General features: G+C 39.3%; 1 protein-coding gene across 1 annotated transcript in view; it reads left to right on the top strand.

Annotated features, from left to right (window-relative positions):
* The first annotated feature begins 8,725 nt into the window (after nucleotides 1-8,725).
* LOC126267964 (BRISC and BRCA1-A complex member 2-like) overlaps nucleotides 8,726-18,042 on the top strand; it is a 51,417-nt gene continuing 42,100 nt past the window's right edge. Inside the window, exons 1-2 of the mRNA XM_049973305.1 lie at nucleotides 8,726-9,081; nucleotides 15,455-15,768. Coding sequence (XP_049829262.1) covers nucleotides 9,000-9,081; nucleotides 15,455-15,768 — 396 coding nt within the window. The 5' untranslated portion in view covers nucleotides 8,726-8,999. The remainder of the gene's footprint in view (nucleotides 9,082-15,454; nucleotides 15,769-18,042) is intronic.

Here is an 18,042-nt window from a genome sequence, read left to right as displayed (position 1 = left end):
CATTTATAGTAACTTTTCCAGAAAAACACTCTATGCAACTGATCAATAGCAGCTTCCAATAGTCAGTGCTTCTAACCTTACATTTTCTTGTATATTATACAGGCTGGAGCATAGGAAATGCATCTTTTTCACTGTTGAACGACTGAGACATGGTATACTGAATCTTTTTGACTATGGTATATTTTATAAATATGGATGGATATTATCGTATGACTCTGGAAATCTATGCTTCAACTATTGTAAATTAAGATGGATGTAACCTAGGCTCATCATATATTCATATATTGCCAATAGCTCAGTAACTGAATGACTGTTACATAAAATTTCTTCAAACGTAACGCATCCCAAATAAATTTTCTGATCCACTATTACCTTCAATACTTACATATTCACCACAGCTATTAGTAAGTGAAATCATCAGAGGTATCACTTCTTATCCTTAATTAAAAATAAATGAAAATGGCTCTGAGCACTATGGGACTTAACATCTTTGGTCATCAGTCCCCTAGAACTTAGAACTACTTAAACCTAACTAATCTCGGGACAGCACACAACACCCAGCTATCACGAGGCAGAGAAAATCCCTGACCCCCACTGGGAATTGAACCCGGGAACCCAGGCATGGGGGCGAGAATGCTACCGCACGACCACGACATGCGAGCAAAAATAAATTAATTAGAAACTTCACACACATGGCACCTTTTTTGACTTTAGAATTAAAAGAATTTTTATCAGAAAATGCACACAACATTATTGAATGCACAATATTACCACTTCACTTCTTAATTTATTTTACTCTTTTTACGTTTTTTGCTTGGCAAGCAGGTGTTGAAAAACAGTTAATTAGTGTTTCTTGTAATCTCAGGGAAATTTTTGTCTTCTCACCTAGTGAGAAATTCAGAATAATTTGATTTAATCTAGTGAGTATCGTGTTTGCACCATAACAAAAAATGTAGTAAAGAAATATCAATAACAATTATAAACTGGAAATTTGGGACTGCTGTTAGGAAATAAATGCAGAAATGTTAAATTAAAAAATTATTTTTTTAACAAAGTAAATAACTTTTACAGAAATCTACCACTTTGTGAATAATACTTACAGTTTTGAACATAACAAAGAATTGTGCCGTATTTCACCGACATAGTTGGAAATTACAATAATATTAGCTCAACTTTGGAGCAAAAGAATAAAGCATTCATGATTAGGTCATATTAGTACTCGCAATTGGCTATAATAATAGAATGATTGAATAAATTCCCAGCAGGAATGCAAGTTTAGTTCATTTGAACAAAATAGAAGAAAATTGGAGTCTGATAGTGTAAGATGTTGTTGGAAAGGTGCACGACACAGAAGAGAAAGAAAAGATGAGAGCGCATTCTTACGTAGCTCAAAATACAGATGATAATGATACGCCACTCTCATTATCCTGGGCGTACATATTCGCTGACTTGCAGTGTAGTTCATTGACTCAGTGGTTAAATTGTACCTTTAAACCTTAATATTCTGATAGAGAAAGAAAATAGTATCTTATTACGGCTTGGGCAGGACACAATATTTTAAGGGTTTGATAAAAATAGTAGAAACAGCATAAACTAATAGATTTTTAATGCTATTTTGAATGATACATACTATGTTTATGTTCGAAAAATAATGTCTTGGAGGTGACGTCCTTCTTGCTGGTTACGAATTTGGATCCTGTCCTGAAAATTACGCGTGGTTCGGTCCAAAATTTCATTTGGCACAGCTTCAGTTTCCTGACGAATTCTTCAGGTCATCGATTGTGCGAGAGTTGTTCATGTGGACTTTTGATTTTAAATATCCCCACAAATAAGTCGCATATCGACCGGATGAGCGAGGGGGCCAGTAAACATCACCATATCTCGAAATAACATATCCTGGGAACATTTGTCGAACGTCTTCCATGCATGCTCTCACTGTGTGAGCTGTAGCACCGTCCTGCTGAAACCATATTTCTCTCAAGTTCACTTGACGCCTTTCAAATTTTGGACGGAGAAAGTTGTTTAATATTTTAACGTAGCGCGCTAATGACACAGCAAATGCAGTTCCTTCCTCTGCAAAAAAATAGGGTCTAACGATCCCTATCTTTGAAATGCAGCACCACAGTGTTACTTTTAAACTGTGGAGAGGTCTTTGGTGTAATTCATGTGGGTTCTCTGGCGCCCAATACCGACAATTTTGAACATTGACGTAACTGTCTACATGAAAATGTGCTTTATCACTCATGAAGACTGCAGATCTGTATCTTCCATAAAAATTTCATCCATTACGCAACAATCCAGGTGGTTTCTTTTTCATTACAGATCTAGGACTTCTAAATGCTGCAACCCATCAGAGTACAGTATTTCGATCAGCCGCTGCACCTCGATGTCCAACTCTAAAATTTTGATTGTAAAGACTACTGAATCATTGTTTCTAAAATATTGCTTGACAATGAACACATGATGTTCTATGCTCCAACACTCCATAGCGACTGAAACTGCATTGTACGGGGAGCCTGCCAACACTCATTCAAGGTCAACACCCCCTCTCATCGCTGCATACTAGCAGTTCAAAAAACCAGCGTTTCTTCTGCTCCACCTTGTACTTTGGATTTAATAAAAATAATAACTCTCCCACTTTCGGCACCTTTTCTATAGAACTGACTTGCCAAATTGCGAAATGATTCATGTTAACAATATCTAATCATCACGTATTAAGAGCAAGGCGTTTGAGCAAACTTCAAACCTTATCATGCAACTGAAGATGATGTCAGGTGCATTGCTAAGAAGGTACCTGAGACTAGTGCAAAAATCATGTTCTCTGCCCACATCTCGTGGTCGTGTGGTAGCGTTCTGGCTTGCCACGCCCGGGTTCCCGGGTTCGATTCCCGGCGGGGTCAGGGATTTTCTCTGCCTCGTGATGGCTGGGTGTTGTGTGATGTCATTAGGTTAGTTAGGTTTAAGTAGTTCTAAGTTCTAGGGGACTGATGACCATAGATGTTAAGTCCCATAGTGCTCAGAGCCACTTGAACCACTCATGTTCTCTTTTGAATAGCAGGATGAACCTTGGTTGAAGCATACTGTTAAATGTTTCCATACAGAGCTTCATGAATAATTCTTAACAGAGCTGCATGCACAGTGGATGTGACTGACACATTATCTTTCACTCTGTCATTTCACATGTTGCATAGTTTGCCTCAAAATGTTTCAGGTAAGGAGATATTTGCATGACTGATTACCAAAAGCAGTCAGTGTGACCAAGGCAATAACTTTCATGCCCCACTGATCTCCGGAGTGTCCTCTAACCGTTTTCAGCATAAATTCTCTCTCTAAAGACAGCAGTATTGAATAAATATACTTACAGTTGAAACAGCTACTAGAACAATAAAATACTGCAGCTTGTACAAAGATATGGATCTTAAAGCATACTTAACTAGTATCTTCCTTCAAGAAGTATGATAAATATAGAGGGTGAAATTAAATACTTGTAAATAAAAATGAAGAGGCAATAGGAATGTTGACATATGTGTTGTACTTAGAGGGGCAGCATTTGGAAATAATTGAAATCCAATAAATACATATTGATGAATACAGGACCATATCATACATAATAACGAAGTTAAAACTACTGCTCTAGAGCTATAGGAAAGTAAAAATAGATACATCTACAAAAAAATGGAGTTAAGCACCAAGCCCTTAACTTACTTACTTACTTACTTACTTACTCCTTGGCACTACAGCCCGTATTGGGCCTTGGCCTCCTGGACAATCTCCACCCACTCTTCTCAACTGGCTGCCTTGGCTCTCAATCTTCTAACTCCTATTCTTCACAAGTCCTCCTCCACGTTGTCTAGCCATCTGGTCCTTGGTCTACCTCTTATTCGTCATCCATCTGGATTTACTTTTATATAAAACACATTCTACTAAATTGTGCTGTACAGATATCTGTTCACCGTAAGAACTACATACTGCTAGATACTCTTGTCGGAGGAGGAATCCATGCAACAGAGAATAGTGCCCTGTTTGGGGGCACATTAAGAGTACTTGCTCCTGCTAATGCTATCAGAAAGGGGTATGCCGTGGCCATATTGTTTGTTACACCAACCGCACCTTGTTGTTCCTCATCCCTAACCACTCCTCCTCCAACAGATGCATCATCCTGTTTCTCATCAGCAAGCTAACTGCATGTACAGAGGCGCACATAGAGAAATTGTATGTTCCAAGCAGGCATTCTTAGCTCCTCACCTGCTGCTTCATTACCATTCATTCCCACAGGCCCTGATACCCAGCACAAGACACCTCCTTGCCCCCCTTTGTAAGTGGGAAATGATGATGCTGATTATTTTTCTGTTGAGTAAACATTATGGATAGCCTCAATTGCACTTAGGAAGTTGATGCAGCTGAGGAATTCGGTAGCATGATTGTATCTATTCCAGTATCCCCAAGAATTCAGACGATTCAGCATCATACACTTGCTGCATAGGAACGACCATACAAATATGGATCTGCATCTTCAGAAGCTCCATTTGTGGTACTGTCGCAGGCTGTTAAGCTTGCAAGTAGTGTTGATGGCCTTCTCAGTATCGAAGAAGATATCTAGGAGACGCTGTCGCCTTAGGAGAAAGACTGTTGGATTTCCATCTCCAGCAGGATGAAGTTGTCGAGGGTTGAACAGTACTTCCAAAACCCATTGAAAAGGACTAAGTAGTTCCTACAATTCTTATACCCAAGTCAAACGCTGGTTGACCAAGCATTCTATTGTGCGTCCTACATAGCTAGTGAGGGCCATGCAGTCCTTCTCTGGTCTCAGAAGGTGTACTAAAATGGCCTCCCTCCATAAGTCAGGTAAGTCGACAGTCAACTAAATTTTATTAAAAATCGATAGGAGGAATTCCTTTGCCTCCTGCTTGATGCAGTGTAAAATGCTACACTGGATCCTTGATTTGAAATAATTTGCAATCAAGCTCAGTGTTGTTGAAATGGAAATTCCAAACCTCTCTCTGTATTAATGGCCAATGGCAGTGGAAAGTTGGGTCCTTGCTTTCAGTGGCAGTGATTAACTTGCAGCACTCTGCCATTGCTAGTACAATAACTCCAGGTGTAGACTGGAGAGACCTCTGCTTCAGAAAATCAGTTACAAGTCCTCTGACACATTTGATAGGTGTGGCTTCACAGACCTTGTATGACCTATTGGAAATGATTTGGTGAGTCCAGAAACACTTGTCATAATATCTTCTCACTCTCTTTGATTGTCTTTCATACCTTTGCTTTCGTGGTCTAAAAGACTGCAAGCTATGTAACAGATGATTAGCGCTTTGACTCTTTCAATGCCATGTGCCTAACCCCAATGGGCAGAGTGGCACTCCTCATTCCACCCTAGGATATGTCATCTTTGAGTCTGGTCTGAGAACTTTAGGATGGAGGTGTCAGCAGCATGGTGAATGGTGCAATAATATGATCCACCCAGTTCTAGAAGCTATCTTGGCATTTGAAAACAGCCAGTTGGATGTACAGTGCCCAGTTTGCCAAGCATCTGCCAGGGCAGCTTCCTTTCAGGGACTGATCTATCTGAGAGGCAGATCCAGATAGTGAAGTGTCACTTGAATACAAATCATCGACCACTTACCATCGAGCAGCATCTGTAAGGGGAGAACAGAAAGCAAGGTCTTTGGTGCAGAATGGCGCTACTCTCGTGCTCAAATGTTTGCTCCTGCCAGAATTAAGAATGCCTAATTCTTATGACACAATGAGGCTTTTCACAGCTCAATCCGTGAGTCTGGTTGATACAGGCCCCATAGGAAATCATGTGCATTAAAATCTCCCGTTAGTAGTAATGGTTGAGGGAGTAGTGATATCAGGTCAGAAAGGACCTCTATCCAGAATGTTGTTGGGCAGCAGATACACATTACAAAGTGTGACATGGAAAGAAATGTGCACATTGAAAGCAACTGAGAAATGGAAGTAGAGTGGTAAGCACAATTTAAAATATGTTTCCTACAGAAACATGCAATAATTTCAAATCCCACACATGTGTTCTGAACCCATTCATGCTCCATTGTATACAGGAGCAATTTACCATTGAGGTTTATGCCTTCTCCTTTCTTTTCCATTTATAGGAGAACCTGCTTCAGAAGGGGAATAACTGAAAGGACTTGAGGGTTCATTTAAACATCCCTCATTGTGTATGATGTTTTCATTGTCAAGTGAGTGTTTGTGTACCTTATGGTCAGCTTGCTTTGATTGTGCCTTCTTGACTTTTTGCTTCACATTTGTCTTCTTCTTTAGGTTTGATGGTACCAATTTAGGCTGAGGCAGACTGTTGTTCGACCATTTCGCTTCCAATACAGTAGGTATCTACATCAGCTGCTGAGGTGTTGTTTATCATCGGACTTTGTATGATACAGCAGCAGTTTGTTCCAAAATTTTACTTCTGCAGGTGCATTTGCAAGGGCATTTTTATGTGTCAGAATCCATTGATGACATCTGTGTGGAAGCACTTACTTTTTCATTTTTCGTCATGCGTGCTGGAGCTATGATGTTGTGAAGGTTGGGGGATGAAGCGATTTGTATACCTTCTCACTTCAGTTTTTGACATGCACTTAATCGCCTTCAGTTCCCAGATTTTCTTTTCTTCCTTGAAAGCTATACACTCTGTGCTCCATGCTGGATGTCGACCCAAGCAACTGACAAAGAAATCATGGGAGGTATATGTAGTTCCTTCAGCATGGGTGTCCATAGTACACTTAATCAAACATATCCTGACCTGTACAAACCTTAGTGGTGTGCTCAAATCTCTGGCATGTGAAACATCTCATGGAGTTAGGGATGTATGGTCTGACGTTTAGTCTTATAATCACAGCTTCAGCGTAATCTGACAAAACTGGGAAATGAACTAATAATGCAGGCTTAAACGATTCTCCATCTTCCTATGTTCCTTCTACTTAACACATTACATTCTGTGCTTCAGTGACCCTTTCGTCAGACCACTCCTCCTACCTCCACAGCGTCCATAAGCATTAAGTCACTGCATGTTACTAACACTTGACTATAGTTAAGGATACAGTACAGTTCAATTACAATGGGATATTCACCCAACAGTTCTTACTTCAGGATGTTGGTGGCTTTCTGTGATGTTGCTCCTTCTATCAGTAACATTCCATTACATAGCCGCTTAATAGATTTCAGGGTTCCAGCCCTCCTGAGCTCTCTTTGTACAATGGGTGTTTTTAGGACCCAATGGACGACTTGAACCATTGGGAGTGCTTGTTTGAGTAGTTGTGGATGACATAGTGTTCCCCTGAGCTGCTAATCCCACTTTCCTGGTCAGGGCTATACAACTGAGGTGTGACAGGATCCCTAGATGTTGTTCACTAGTGACTGTTCCACCTCAGCAGCCATCCACCCATCAGCATGTGCCACAAAAAATGTTCAAATATGCGTGAAATCTTATGGGACTTAACTGCTAAGGTCGTCAGTCCCTAAGCTTACACACTACTTAACCTAAATTATCCGAAGGACAAACACACACAACCATGCACGAGGGTGGACTCGAACCTTCGCTGGGACCAGCCGCACAGAGCATGTGCCACACTTTGAGGTTATAAATGTTTGTACCATCATTGCGATCCATTCCCTGACAACCAATGCTCCACCACTTTGCCATGCAGTAGTCACTGAAGCGTGTCTAGAGCTTATGGTGACTGAGGACTGATGGCACCTACCACTCCCCCACTCAGGAAATGCAGGTTACCAAGCCCGTACTGTACCCAGCATACAAATGATGAGCTCTGTGAGGTGCTCACCATTTAGAACAGCCTGTGGACATGTGTGGCTTTATCAAAATGTCAAGGACAGAGCGAATGATATCGACCCACTATTTACAGACCACCAGTAAAAAAGGTCTCGCCACCTACGGAGAGTCTTTAATAAGTAATTTTTCAAATGTGACCGGAGAATTATATGTGCACTGTGAGATGAATAAGCCACAGTCTAAGAAGGATGTGAATCATACAGGTAATCACAATTTTCTCTGTGGTACTGATCGATTGTCTGAAATGTATGTCTGATAACCGTTTCTTATAAATTCACTGAAGCGCCATTTTGGTTTCGGATGGAGAGAAGTTTCTGGCCTGACTGACTTAAGATTGATTGGGGTTGTGTCATAGTTATTTGTATCCAGTTCACATCAAAACGGTTCAGACTTTTCTTGACATAATAGATGGTTGACTAACAATTCGCTCTTGCAAATTTCATTGTTCAACTTAGCATCATTGTTGGAGACCCCGTAAAATAGCTTCGGAAGTCCTGCTATTAATGAACTGCTCTCTATCCTGTCGCGCGTAGTTTAACCCCCTCTAACGCTAGTTGGCTATCGTGCTAGACCAGTACCGTTCGTGGCGGATCGTCGTGTAATACCCACTTTGATTTATTCTTTGTTAATGAATGAAAGAAGCTACTTCTGATTATTTCCACGAGCACCTACAATTTACCAGGCCACAACACAGAAACTAAGATTGCGGCAATCTTAGGTCAAGTTTTTCAGCGGTACCCTAATACGAATTATTTACAAACTTGTAAGTGGTCTTGATATTTCGTAACCCATTTCCTTCAGGATAATTAGCAATAAATGTGCAGCTAAAATGATACGGTTATCGAACACCAAAGAGGTTTCATCAGTCCGTAACACTAAAAAAAAAAATTGTAGTTGTCTCCTTGCTGCCGAACGTATTTCAAAAACAACTTTGACGTTAACCATTAATGTTCAGTTTAGTTTTGTAATGTTGGCGATGCTTGTATCGGCTACATGATGTAGTAAACAATGAGAGTGGTGTTGATTTGTTTAAAATGTGAAGTGGGGATGTATTATTGTGTGTGTAGATAAAGTGGGAACAGTGAGAAAATGTATAGAGATAAGTGACTTCGAAAACTTCGTTTTCAGCACTATGTTGGTGTACTTTGACAACTGTGTTGGTGTACTGTGTTGACAATTGTATTAGTAAATGAAAATGGGTGAAAATATTCTGCAGCATTTCCACCCTGACATTCAGCCATTAATCAAAGTCGTACTCAGTGAAAAAGTTGGTAAGAGTTCTACAGAATTCCGAATGGATTACTATGTTGTTAACATTTGTGAAGTGTCCTTTCAATTTTTCCGCTCTGCACCTGTGCACAAACGGTGAACGTCGTGTCTGGTTGCATTCTGCGTTAAGGCCGTAACAGCTACAATGCGCCGCCGGTAAAATCCCATAATCGTTTGATTGTAGGCTACATGACATTGTTCAAATTGACGTGAGTTGTGCCATGTTAAACAGTAAATTTAGTTTGCTGCTGAAATTGCGTGCTGATAGTAAATTTTACGATGAAGGCACATTTTGAAGTCTAGGAGAGATTTACGCGACCGTTTAAAAGAGTTGTTTCAAATATTTGCAACGAACGCGGACACACATTAAAACAAATAGCTACTTCTCTATTACTTTTAAGCACGTATGGCGGTGGTTGTTAGAAAAAATGATTTATTACTTGGAAATTGCTTTCAAGACACTCTCTCTCTCTCTCTCTCTCTCTCTGTGTGTGTGAGCTTAGTAATTTGTCATCCTGCACTTACCATTAAATGTTCTTACACGAGAATGAAGATAATCCGACGAAGATAGTCCTCTTCGTATTGATTGTTAACTTCCGGTTTGGGGACGTAGGAATAATCTCCAACAATAAAATGAAATTGTCACCTTCCTCAGTTTCATTACAGTATTATTTATCCGAAATGAGCATCCGTGTTGTAACATTGCTGTGCTAGTCTTCAGTCTATTAAATTATGTGACATAGTGCAGTTGACGTACTGTGGTATTGTAGAATTTAGTTAGAAATTAAATAATTGCTCATTTTATATTTTATACAGAGGACTTATTAAAATGCTGCATTTATATTGTAGCTTTCCAGAAGCCTGCAAAATTTTTCCCATTGTTACATTGCACTTGCGTTCAGGAGAATGACGGATAAAATCCCTATCGACATCCAGATTTAGATTTTCCATGATTTCCATAAATCTTCTCAGCAAATGCCGGGGTGGTTTGCTTGAAAAGGGCACAGCCAATTTCCTTCCCCATCCATTTGTAATCAAAGCTTGTGTTCAGTCCCTAATGACCAAAATGTTGATGGAATGTGAAGTTCGAATCTCCTTTCCTAACATAAAGAAATGTTGATCTGTGTGGAGTGTTATAATTGTCTTAGCAAGTTTTTGTAAATCAGAGTGAGCTTTCATGTTATACCTTTCTCTTAAATTTGTTGTTGTTCTTGAATTTTGGAGTAATATAGATTAAGCCATTTGAATTTCACCACATTCGCTACAGTTTAATGTAGGCTAGTTAAAGGAGATAATACTTGCAGATTCTATGTCTATGACAGCGGTGCACGATAGACCCGAACTGTGAAGGTGCCATTCACAAAGCATGTCATTATCTTCTTAGTCTGTCATTTTTATATACCAGCCATTGAGTAAATTTCAAAAGTTTGCTAACTACAGTGTGCTAATTATAGAATTTCTTGAAATATTGAAACACTTGATACCAGGACATCAGCTTTTTTGTGTGTATCTAATGCTTCTAAATTCAAGATGATGACAATGTCACAGTCATAATGATTAATCAGTTTGTTAGCATCCAGATGTGTCATTGTATGCAGTGATATAGGATTTTAGAAATATGTGCCAGTTAAGAGTGGTGTTATATTTTTGTGAGTACAATTTTTTTTTTTTTTAGCATAATCTCTTCACTATACTGTAATTATGGAAGCAAACTGATCTGCTTTTGTTGCTGATTCTTGTATTCTTTTAGGGTCAAGAGGAATGTTTGATGCGAGTCTTTTGGCTTTCACTGGTGATGTAATGTTAATGGCTGGTGTCATTTTATCTTTTCATGCCTGTATTCACAATTTTGTTGTTAGTTGAAGGCACCGCTAATATGGGGGGGGGGGGGGGGACCTAATTTCGGTGAAAGACAGATCTGTAGCTTAGCCTATTTGAAAAGATTGCCAATAACGAAGTGTTTTAGTCGCCATGTTGTTTACGGTGTTTTCTGCATGTCCTCTTGTCACTAGTCACAGCTGATGACGCGTAGCAAACATTCCCTTACATCCTCCATTAATGTTGGAAAAGCTGTTTCTAATTAACATTTTTGTTTTTCCTTTTGAATTTTTTATAAATCCAACATTATTTTTATTTTCTTATGTAATGCACTATAATGAGCAGAATTTTTTGCATGTACCTATTCCTTTATGGAGATTCTCCTTCTTGTTGCATGTTTATGAACTCCACTGTGTAACACTGAGAAATCCTGGTGTGCTTTCAGAAAGCACATACTTTCATAACTGCAGATATATGTTTGGATTATTATTATAAATTCCTTGAAAATGTACTGATCTGAAACTCTGTGTGACACCATTTTATTGTTCTCATCTGGAGTAGTAGTTCTTATTCTAACTACTATCCCCCACAACACTTTGCCTTATTGCAGTATGCTATGCATAAGTGCAAAAACACTGTTAATCTACAGGAATTTTTAGGCATTCGTAGAATGTAATAGCACCGACATTATATGTCCTATAGCTGACTGGTGATGATGTGCATAGCTTGCTCTTTCACTAGTAGAAGCAAAGCCACTAAGTCTCATAGTGCTTAGAGCCACCAAAGCCACAAGCATGTACATTTTGGTGTCTGTGGTGAATATTTGTACTGCTACTAGAGAAAGAGCAAGAGCTCAAAAGCTAATATAAATAGTTTTCTGCTGCATATTTCTATGTGTCACACATCAATTAGCCATAGTGGTTGCTTTTCCTTTATTTTAAGTATTATTCTCATCACAAATTTCCATTGTTACACGTTGCTGACATTATTATGAGAGCAAGTCAATTGTTATCCGCAAAGTAGTTATAAAATTTTATTGTAATCAAATAGGGAACTTAATAGAACATAATTTTTTGACATAGTCTCATTGTGTTTCAATGCACTTGCCCTCAAAAAAGAAGGTTCTCGGTTGAGCTATGAGCCAGGAACACACCGCTTCGTTCAAGGCAAATCAACGGCCCCTTAATGCCTGTTTGAGTGGACCAAACAAGTGATAGAAGGGGCAAGATCGAGACTATATGGAGGATGAGCCAGTACTTCAAATTTAAGTTTCTGGAGTGTTTCCGCAGTGTGAGTAACAGTATGCGGACAGACATTGTCGTGCAACACCACAACACCTTTTGACTGTAATCCTCGGTGTTTGCTTCGAATTGCAGACTTTAGCCTGGCAGTAAGCATCTCACTGTAACATACACTGTTTATTGTTGTGTCCCTTTCTCCATAATGTACCAATACTGGATCTTGTGCGTCCCAAAAAAACTGTAAGCATCAGTTTTCCTGCGAACGGTTGGGTCTTGAACTTTTTCTTGTACGGCAAATTTGGGTGTTTCCATTCCATACTCCACCATTTACTCTCCAGTCCGTAATGATGGAGCCATGTTTCGTCACTAGTAATGGTCCTGTCTCAGAAGTTGTCCCCTTTGTTACCATAGCGATCCAAATGTTTTTTGGAGATGTCCAAGCATGTTTATGTATGCAACTGTGTCAGTTGTTTTGGGACTCATCTTGCACAAACTTTGTGAAACCCAAGTCTGTTGTGGATGATTTCATAGGCAGAACCATGACTAATTTGCAGACAATATGCCACTTTGTCAATGGTTAATCGTCTGTCTAAGAGAATCGTTTCATGTGAACACTCAATGGTTTCTTCATTTGTGGCGGAAAATGGTCGTCAGGCTCCTTCATTGTGCGTAACACTTGTGCGACCATTTAGGAATTTTTCAATCCATTCGTAGACACTCTGTTGTGGCAAAACACTGTTCCCATACTGTACCGAAAGTCTTCGATGAATTTCAGCCTCTGATACGCCTTCCAACCACTAAAAGCAGATCACTGAACGTTGCTGTTCTCTGGTGCAAATAGACAGCGGAGCAGCCATGATTAACAGCACAACAGTGATAACAAAACTAACCTAGCAGCTAGAAAATTGCAAAGATATAACAACAAATGAACAAAGGATGCGTCATCAATGTAAAGTGACAGTATTACCAAAATAAACAAAAATATAACTAAATTGTGGGTAATAATTGACTTACTGCTGTAGTTTAACAGTTCTCTATTTTTCCCCATCTTAAATGTACATCCAGATTCATCCTCCCCTGCCCCCTCCTTCCTTCACACAAAATCTGTTATCCCTAAACCTCCACCTTGTTTTCCCCATTTCTACAGTGACTCTTTCCGATAAGCCAGCTTCATTCATAACACACATTCTACAACTAGACTACTATAATTTTCTGAAAAAAAAATGCTTAAAAACCAATAAGCAAGTACCAGGAGACCTACAGGTAGCCGGGAGTTTCGGTGAGGAGAGACTAATGAAACTCACAGGTCATGAAACAGAATAAATAAAAAATTGATTAAAAGAGATAAATAGGTCACAAGAAGAAATTCCTTTCTGTTTTCACTGTATTCATGTGAGTAAACTAAATATTGCTTCCTACCAATCTTGAAGCTACAATATTTACAGTTAAACAAAATATTATACCAGTTTCTGTGTAAAACTGGTATTGATAGCTCCACTTATTATATAAAGCTAAACCGACCTCCGCGATACACTCAAAACAGATAATTGGGTGCTTTCCACATTCAGAAACTTAATAAAGCATATGTACATATAAAAAGCACACAGTTAAAAAGTTAAGACCTGCAGAACCTAAGACTTTCAATATCAATACCAATTAACACCAAAATAAACACAACCAAATAACACACTTATCCACCTGCACTTCCCCAACCAACTGGTGCTAATTGTCCTCACCTGCGGGGGGGGGGGGGGGGGGGGGGGGGGGAATCCTCAGACATTACCTATTTTCCTACAGCAAAAAAGCAAACAAGCTTAAATAAATTAAGACAGACAAATAATACTGTTTGGAATAGCTCGACACAGTTACATCCCAGTCTCTCCTGAACACTTCAACCAAAACCCTCTGCCCACCTCCCCACCCAGCCACCACAAAAAGAAGGTATGCCACCATCTTCAGTTCGGAGGTCCAAAATGAAAAATTAAAAACTTACATCAAAGAACTCCAACCATCTCACATAAGTCAAAGACAGCCTTTGATGTACAAATCTTTCCCACGAAATCTAAAACACAGAAAACGACAATCATTCTGAAACTTCCTTAACAGTGATCATCTAAATAAGACTGAATGGCAGAAGACTGCAGTAAATTATGGTTGTGAAAGCTTACATTGAATGAACCCATACTAGTGTAGTGCAGGAACCTGTCTTATGATTTCTAAAATCTGCTCTTTGACAAATTATTGAATTATCAAAACCCCATATTCCCCATTCCCTGTATGACACAAATAAATTAGAAGCTATGGTTGAATGCCCATGCCACTACTAATCCAGCAAGGACTCGGATAGTTCTAGTGGAAAAACTCCACTCCCAAGTGCCTATTGCTTTCTTTTCAGTCTTGTACTTAACTTTTTGATACGTAGAGTTATCTGTTTTCACAGCCACCATAGATTCACCTATCTGGCCCTATACTTAATAAAGTCAAAGTAAATCTTCTGGCAAAAAAAAGAAAAAAAAACAGATACTCACTGACACCTGTCTCTTGAGCAAAAAAACATATAGAACATTGATAACAACTCTAACAATAACATGGATAGTACACTTTACGTTTTCAAACTCTGTGCTCTATCTGCTTGATCATCACAACTTGTGTTCCCTGCACCATAACATGAAGTCTGTATTGGTGCTGACAGAATTGGCATAAGCCTGCAAGAATGCCAAACTTTTGTAGGAAAGAAATCATAGATCACATTTCTTCATACAACATTGTGCTGTTCAATTTATCTGAAGGATATATACCGATACACAGTACAGACATTAAAGTAACCTCAAAATATTCTCGTAAAAAAAATATAATGCTCTCAACACCTTACCAGACTTGGGCATTTTCCATGCGAGTGCCACATCCAACAATACTTTTTCTACATAATACCATCTGCACCCGACACCTTTCAGATACACTGCATACACCACGGCATTGTCAAAGTTGGCACCTGGTACCAAACACTACAACTGAAATACAGTACATAAGTATAGTTTGTGTCACTAGGAATATTGCTGTTACTAGAAGTGAATTAAATTTATTTAGTTTAAATATTCATTCATTGTCAAGTATATGTACAAGTGTCCTTTCTTGATTGTTACACACTGATCATGTATCATCTAACTCCTATGAAATAGATTATGCTTAAACCTTCTTGTTTTTATGTAGGTCTTTGGGTGTTTATGTGCACTTCCATTTCCTTCATGTCAATTTTGGATGACACTATCAGTGTATGAGCAATTACAGTATGAGAATAATTTCATTCTTTCAACAGGTATTGGCTCAGGCAATATCAAAATTAGTGGCATATCATCTGGAAGACCAACAGACAGTGCTGAAGGTAATGCTGACCGCTTCAAGCTTGTTATACCTTATGCAGGGCAAAAAATTACATGGAATGTGGTATTTAATAGCCAGAAACCTCATTTTGCACCAGATTTTTGTTTTGATGAAGACTCCTTCTTGGCTGACCCTGACATTGAGTTTCTGGAAGAATCATTACCAAGTCTCGCAGCTTGGAATGTGCGTGATCCCAGAGCATTACTTAATGTCATCTCAGAACTCCTAGAAATTTACAGGAAACATCAGGTATAACATCACTAACAAGTGTGTAATATATAAGTGTCTCTAGAAAGTAAGTATTGTTGATCTGTTACGAAATAAAGGAATTAACAGCAGTGGGAATTCCTTGATGGAATTATTTGTAAAATAAAGGAATACATATGTTTATGTTTCATTAGGTTGCAATTTTATGTATCTGCAGTTGTTACCTGTGCAGTGCTCATCTTAAATACTACTTGTTTATTGGTAATTGTTTATTCTGTTCTTTGCAAGTTTCCAATGTAAACAGGCTTCCTACATATGGCTGTCTCATTCTATCAGTGTCCGCATTTCACTTTAGGCTAAGAGACTGAATTTGCTCTTTGAAATTGTCTTGCTGCAGATGATTGTATGGTTCAGTTTTTCCACTGGGTTGATGGTGTATTCCCTCTTTTTATATCGTGCACTTACATTTCTTCTACACACTGTGAGTCAAAATTCTGTGAACACTGCCCACCCCTAGACTGTATGCTGCCTGAGAATTTTTGTGGGCATTCAACATGGTAAGGAAAATATATGAGTGGAGAAGGGAGAATCATTCTAGCCATGACATGGGTTCCACATTGGGAAATGTATTGCCATAAAGTGAATAACAAAGGGCAGATTGTGTGGTAAAGCTCTTCAGTTATTCACATGCTACTGTTGTGAGCCTCTATGGAAAGTGGTGAGGGATGAGGAAACAACAAGCAGGTGGCAAGGTGTTGGATGTCTGTGCATCATCACAGAATGTGAAGGTTGGAGGCTTGACAGCTCTGTAAAGCAGGATAGTGATGTGTGGCCGATTTGCCAACAGATTCGATGCTGGTGCAGGCACACTGCTCCACACATGCTGTGGTGTTCTGCAACAGATGACCCTTACATGTCCCCATGTTGATGTAACATCAGTTAAGATTACAGTGGGTATGGGATGGTTGAGATTGAACTGTGGATCAATGGAAATGTGTTTGGTCAAATAAATCACATTTTTTGTTAGTCCATACTGATTGTTGGGTGTGAATATGCTGTTGTCCAGCTGAACATCTGCTCGAAAGAAGCATTGTGCTGAGGAAGCAAGCCAGATTGGGAAGTATTATGCTATGAGAGGCATTTGTCTAAGCATCCATGGTACGTGTGTTATTTATCAAAGGCACGACGACAGCTGTGGGCTAAGTGAACATCATTGTGGACTACTTGCATCCCACATGCTTGATGTGTCCCCTGATGGTAATGGCTTCTTCCAGCAGGAACTCGTGTGTTAAGAGGCTGCAGTGGTTTGAGTAGCACAGTAGTGCACTCTTGTAGATATCTTGGCCACTAAATTCACCTGATGTGTCACATCATAGACGCTATCGGATGTCAACTCTTTGCCCACATATCACTGGCCCATAATTTGCGGGATCTGCACGTAGACATCTGGTAACATGTATCTTTGCAAATCTACCAAGGAATTGCCAAATTTAGAGTCACTGCTGTATTGTGTTTCAGAGTTGGCCAACATGCTATTTGCCCCATCCAATCCAATTTTCCTACTCACCACGTTCTGCCCAACTCTTATTTATTTTACAATAAAGAAAACATCTCTGACATAGGTGCTGTAGTGGAAAATTGTAATGTCAGATGTAGTCCGAGAGTGGATCCAAAAGGGTTAAACAGATGGCCGTTATTTTTTGGCAGATCAGTGTATAACAAGTGCTACTAATATCCCCTATAATCTGTATTGTGTGTTCTAGTCCTCCTCTGCCCTCCCTCCTCCCTGCCGAACAGTTCCTTGGTGCAAAGGCAGGTGTCACACAGGCCATCCCTCCTTGTGATGAGTGTAAATTTTTTTTTAGTATCTCTTTATGTCTTAGGATTATCAGTATGGGACTTGGAGTGGGTAGGATTAATAGAGAATATCCTAATGAGAGTGCTGCATGTCTTCCCTTTTTTAAATGAAGGAGTGTCATGGAGAAGCATATAGACTGCAGTGGCAGATGATGCAAAAGGCATTTTCTTTCACAGAGAGGTTAATTACTAACATTATGAGAGTGTATGTTCCAAGAAGAGTCACACAACTTCCTCTCTCATATATGATACGACAACAAATGTAAAATTAGAGCTCTTAATGGAATTTTAGCTAACTAGTTCCTCCTTCACAAGTGGAATGGGAAAGTGATGATAGCCAGAGTATCCTCTGCCACACATTGTAATGTGGCTTTTGGAGTATAGATTTAGGTGTAGTGACTTACAGCTTGATCTTGCATTATACTCATGAACTTCGAAGTATTTTGTATTTGAGTTCAT

Source organism: Schistocerca gregaria, chromosome 1, assembly GCF_023897955.1.
Source record: "Schistocerca gregaria isolate iqSchGreg1 chromosome 1, iqSchGreg1.2, whole genome shotgun sequence".
In the NCBI taxonomy this organism is placed as follows: Eukaryota; Metazoa; Arthropoda; class Insecta; order Orthoptera; family Acrididae; genus Schistocerca; species Schistocerca gregaria.
Note: the sequence above shows the minus strand (reverse complement) of the source record. Positions and strands in the feature narration are given on the sequence as shown.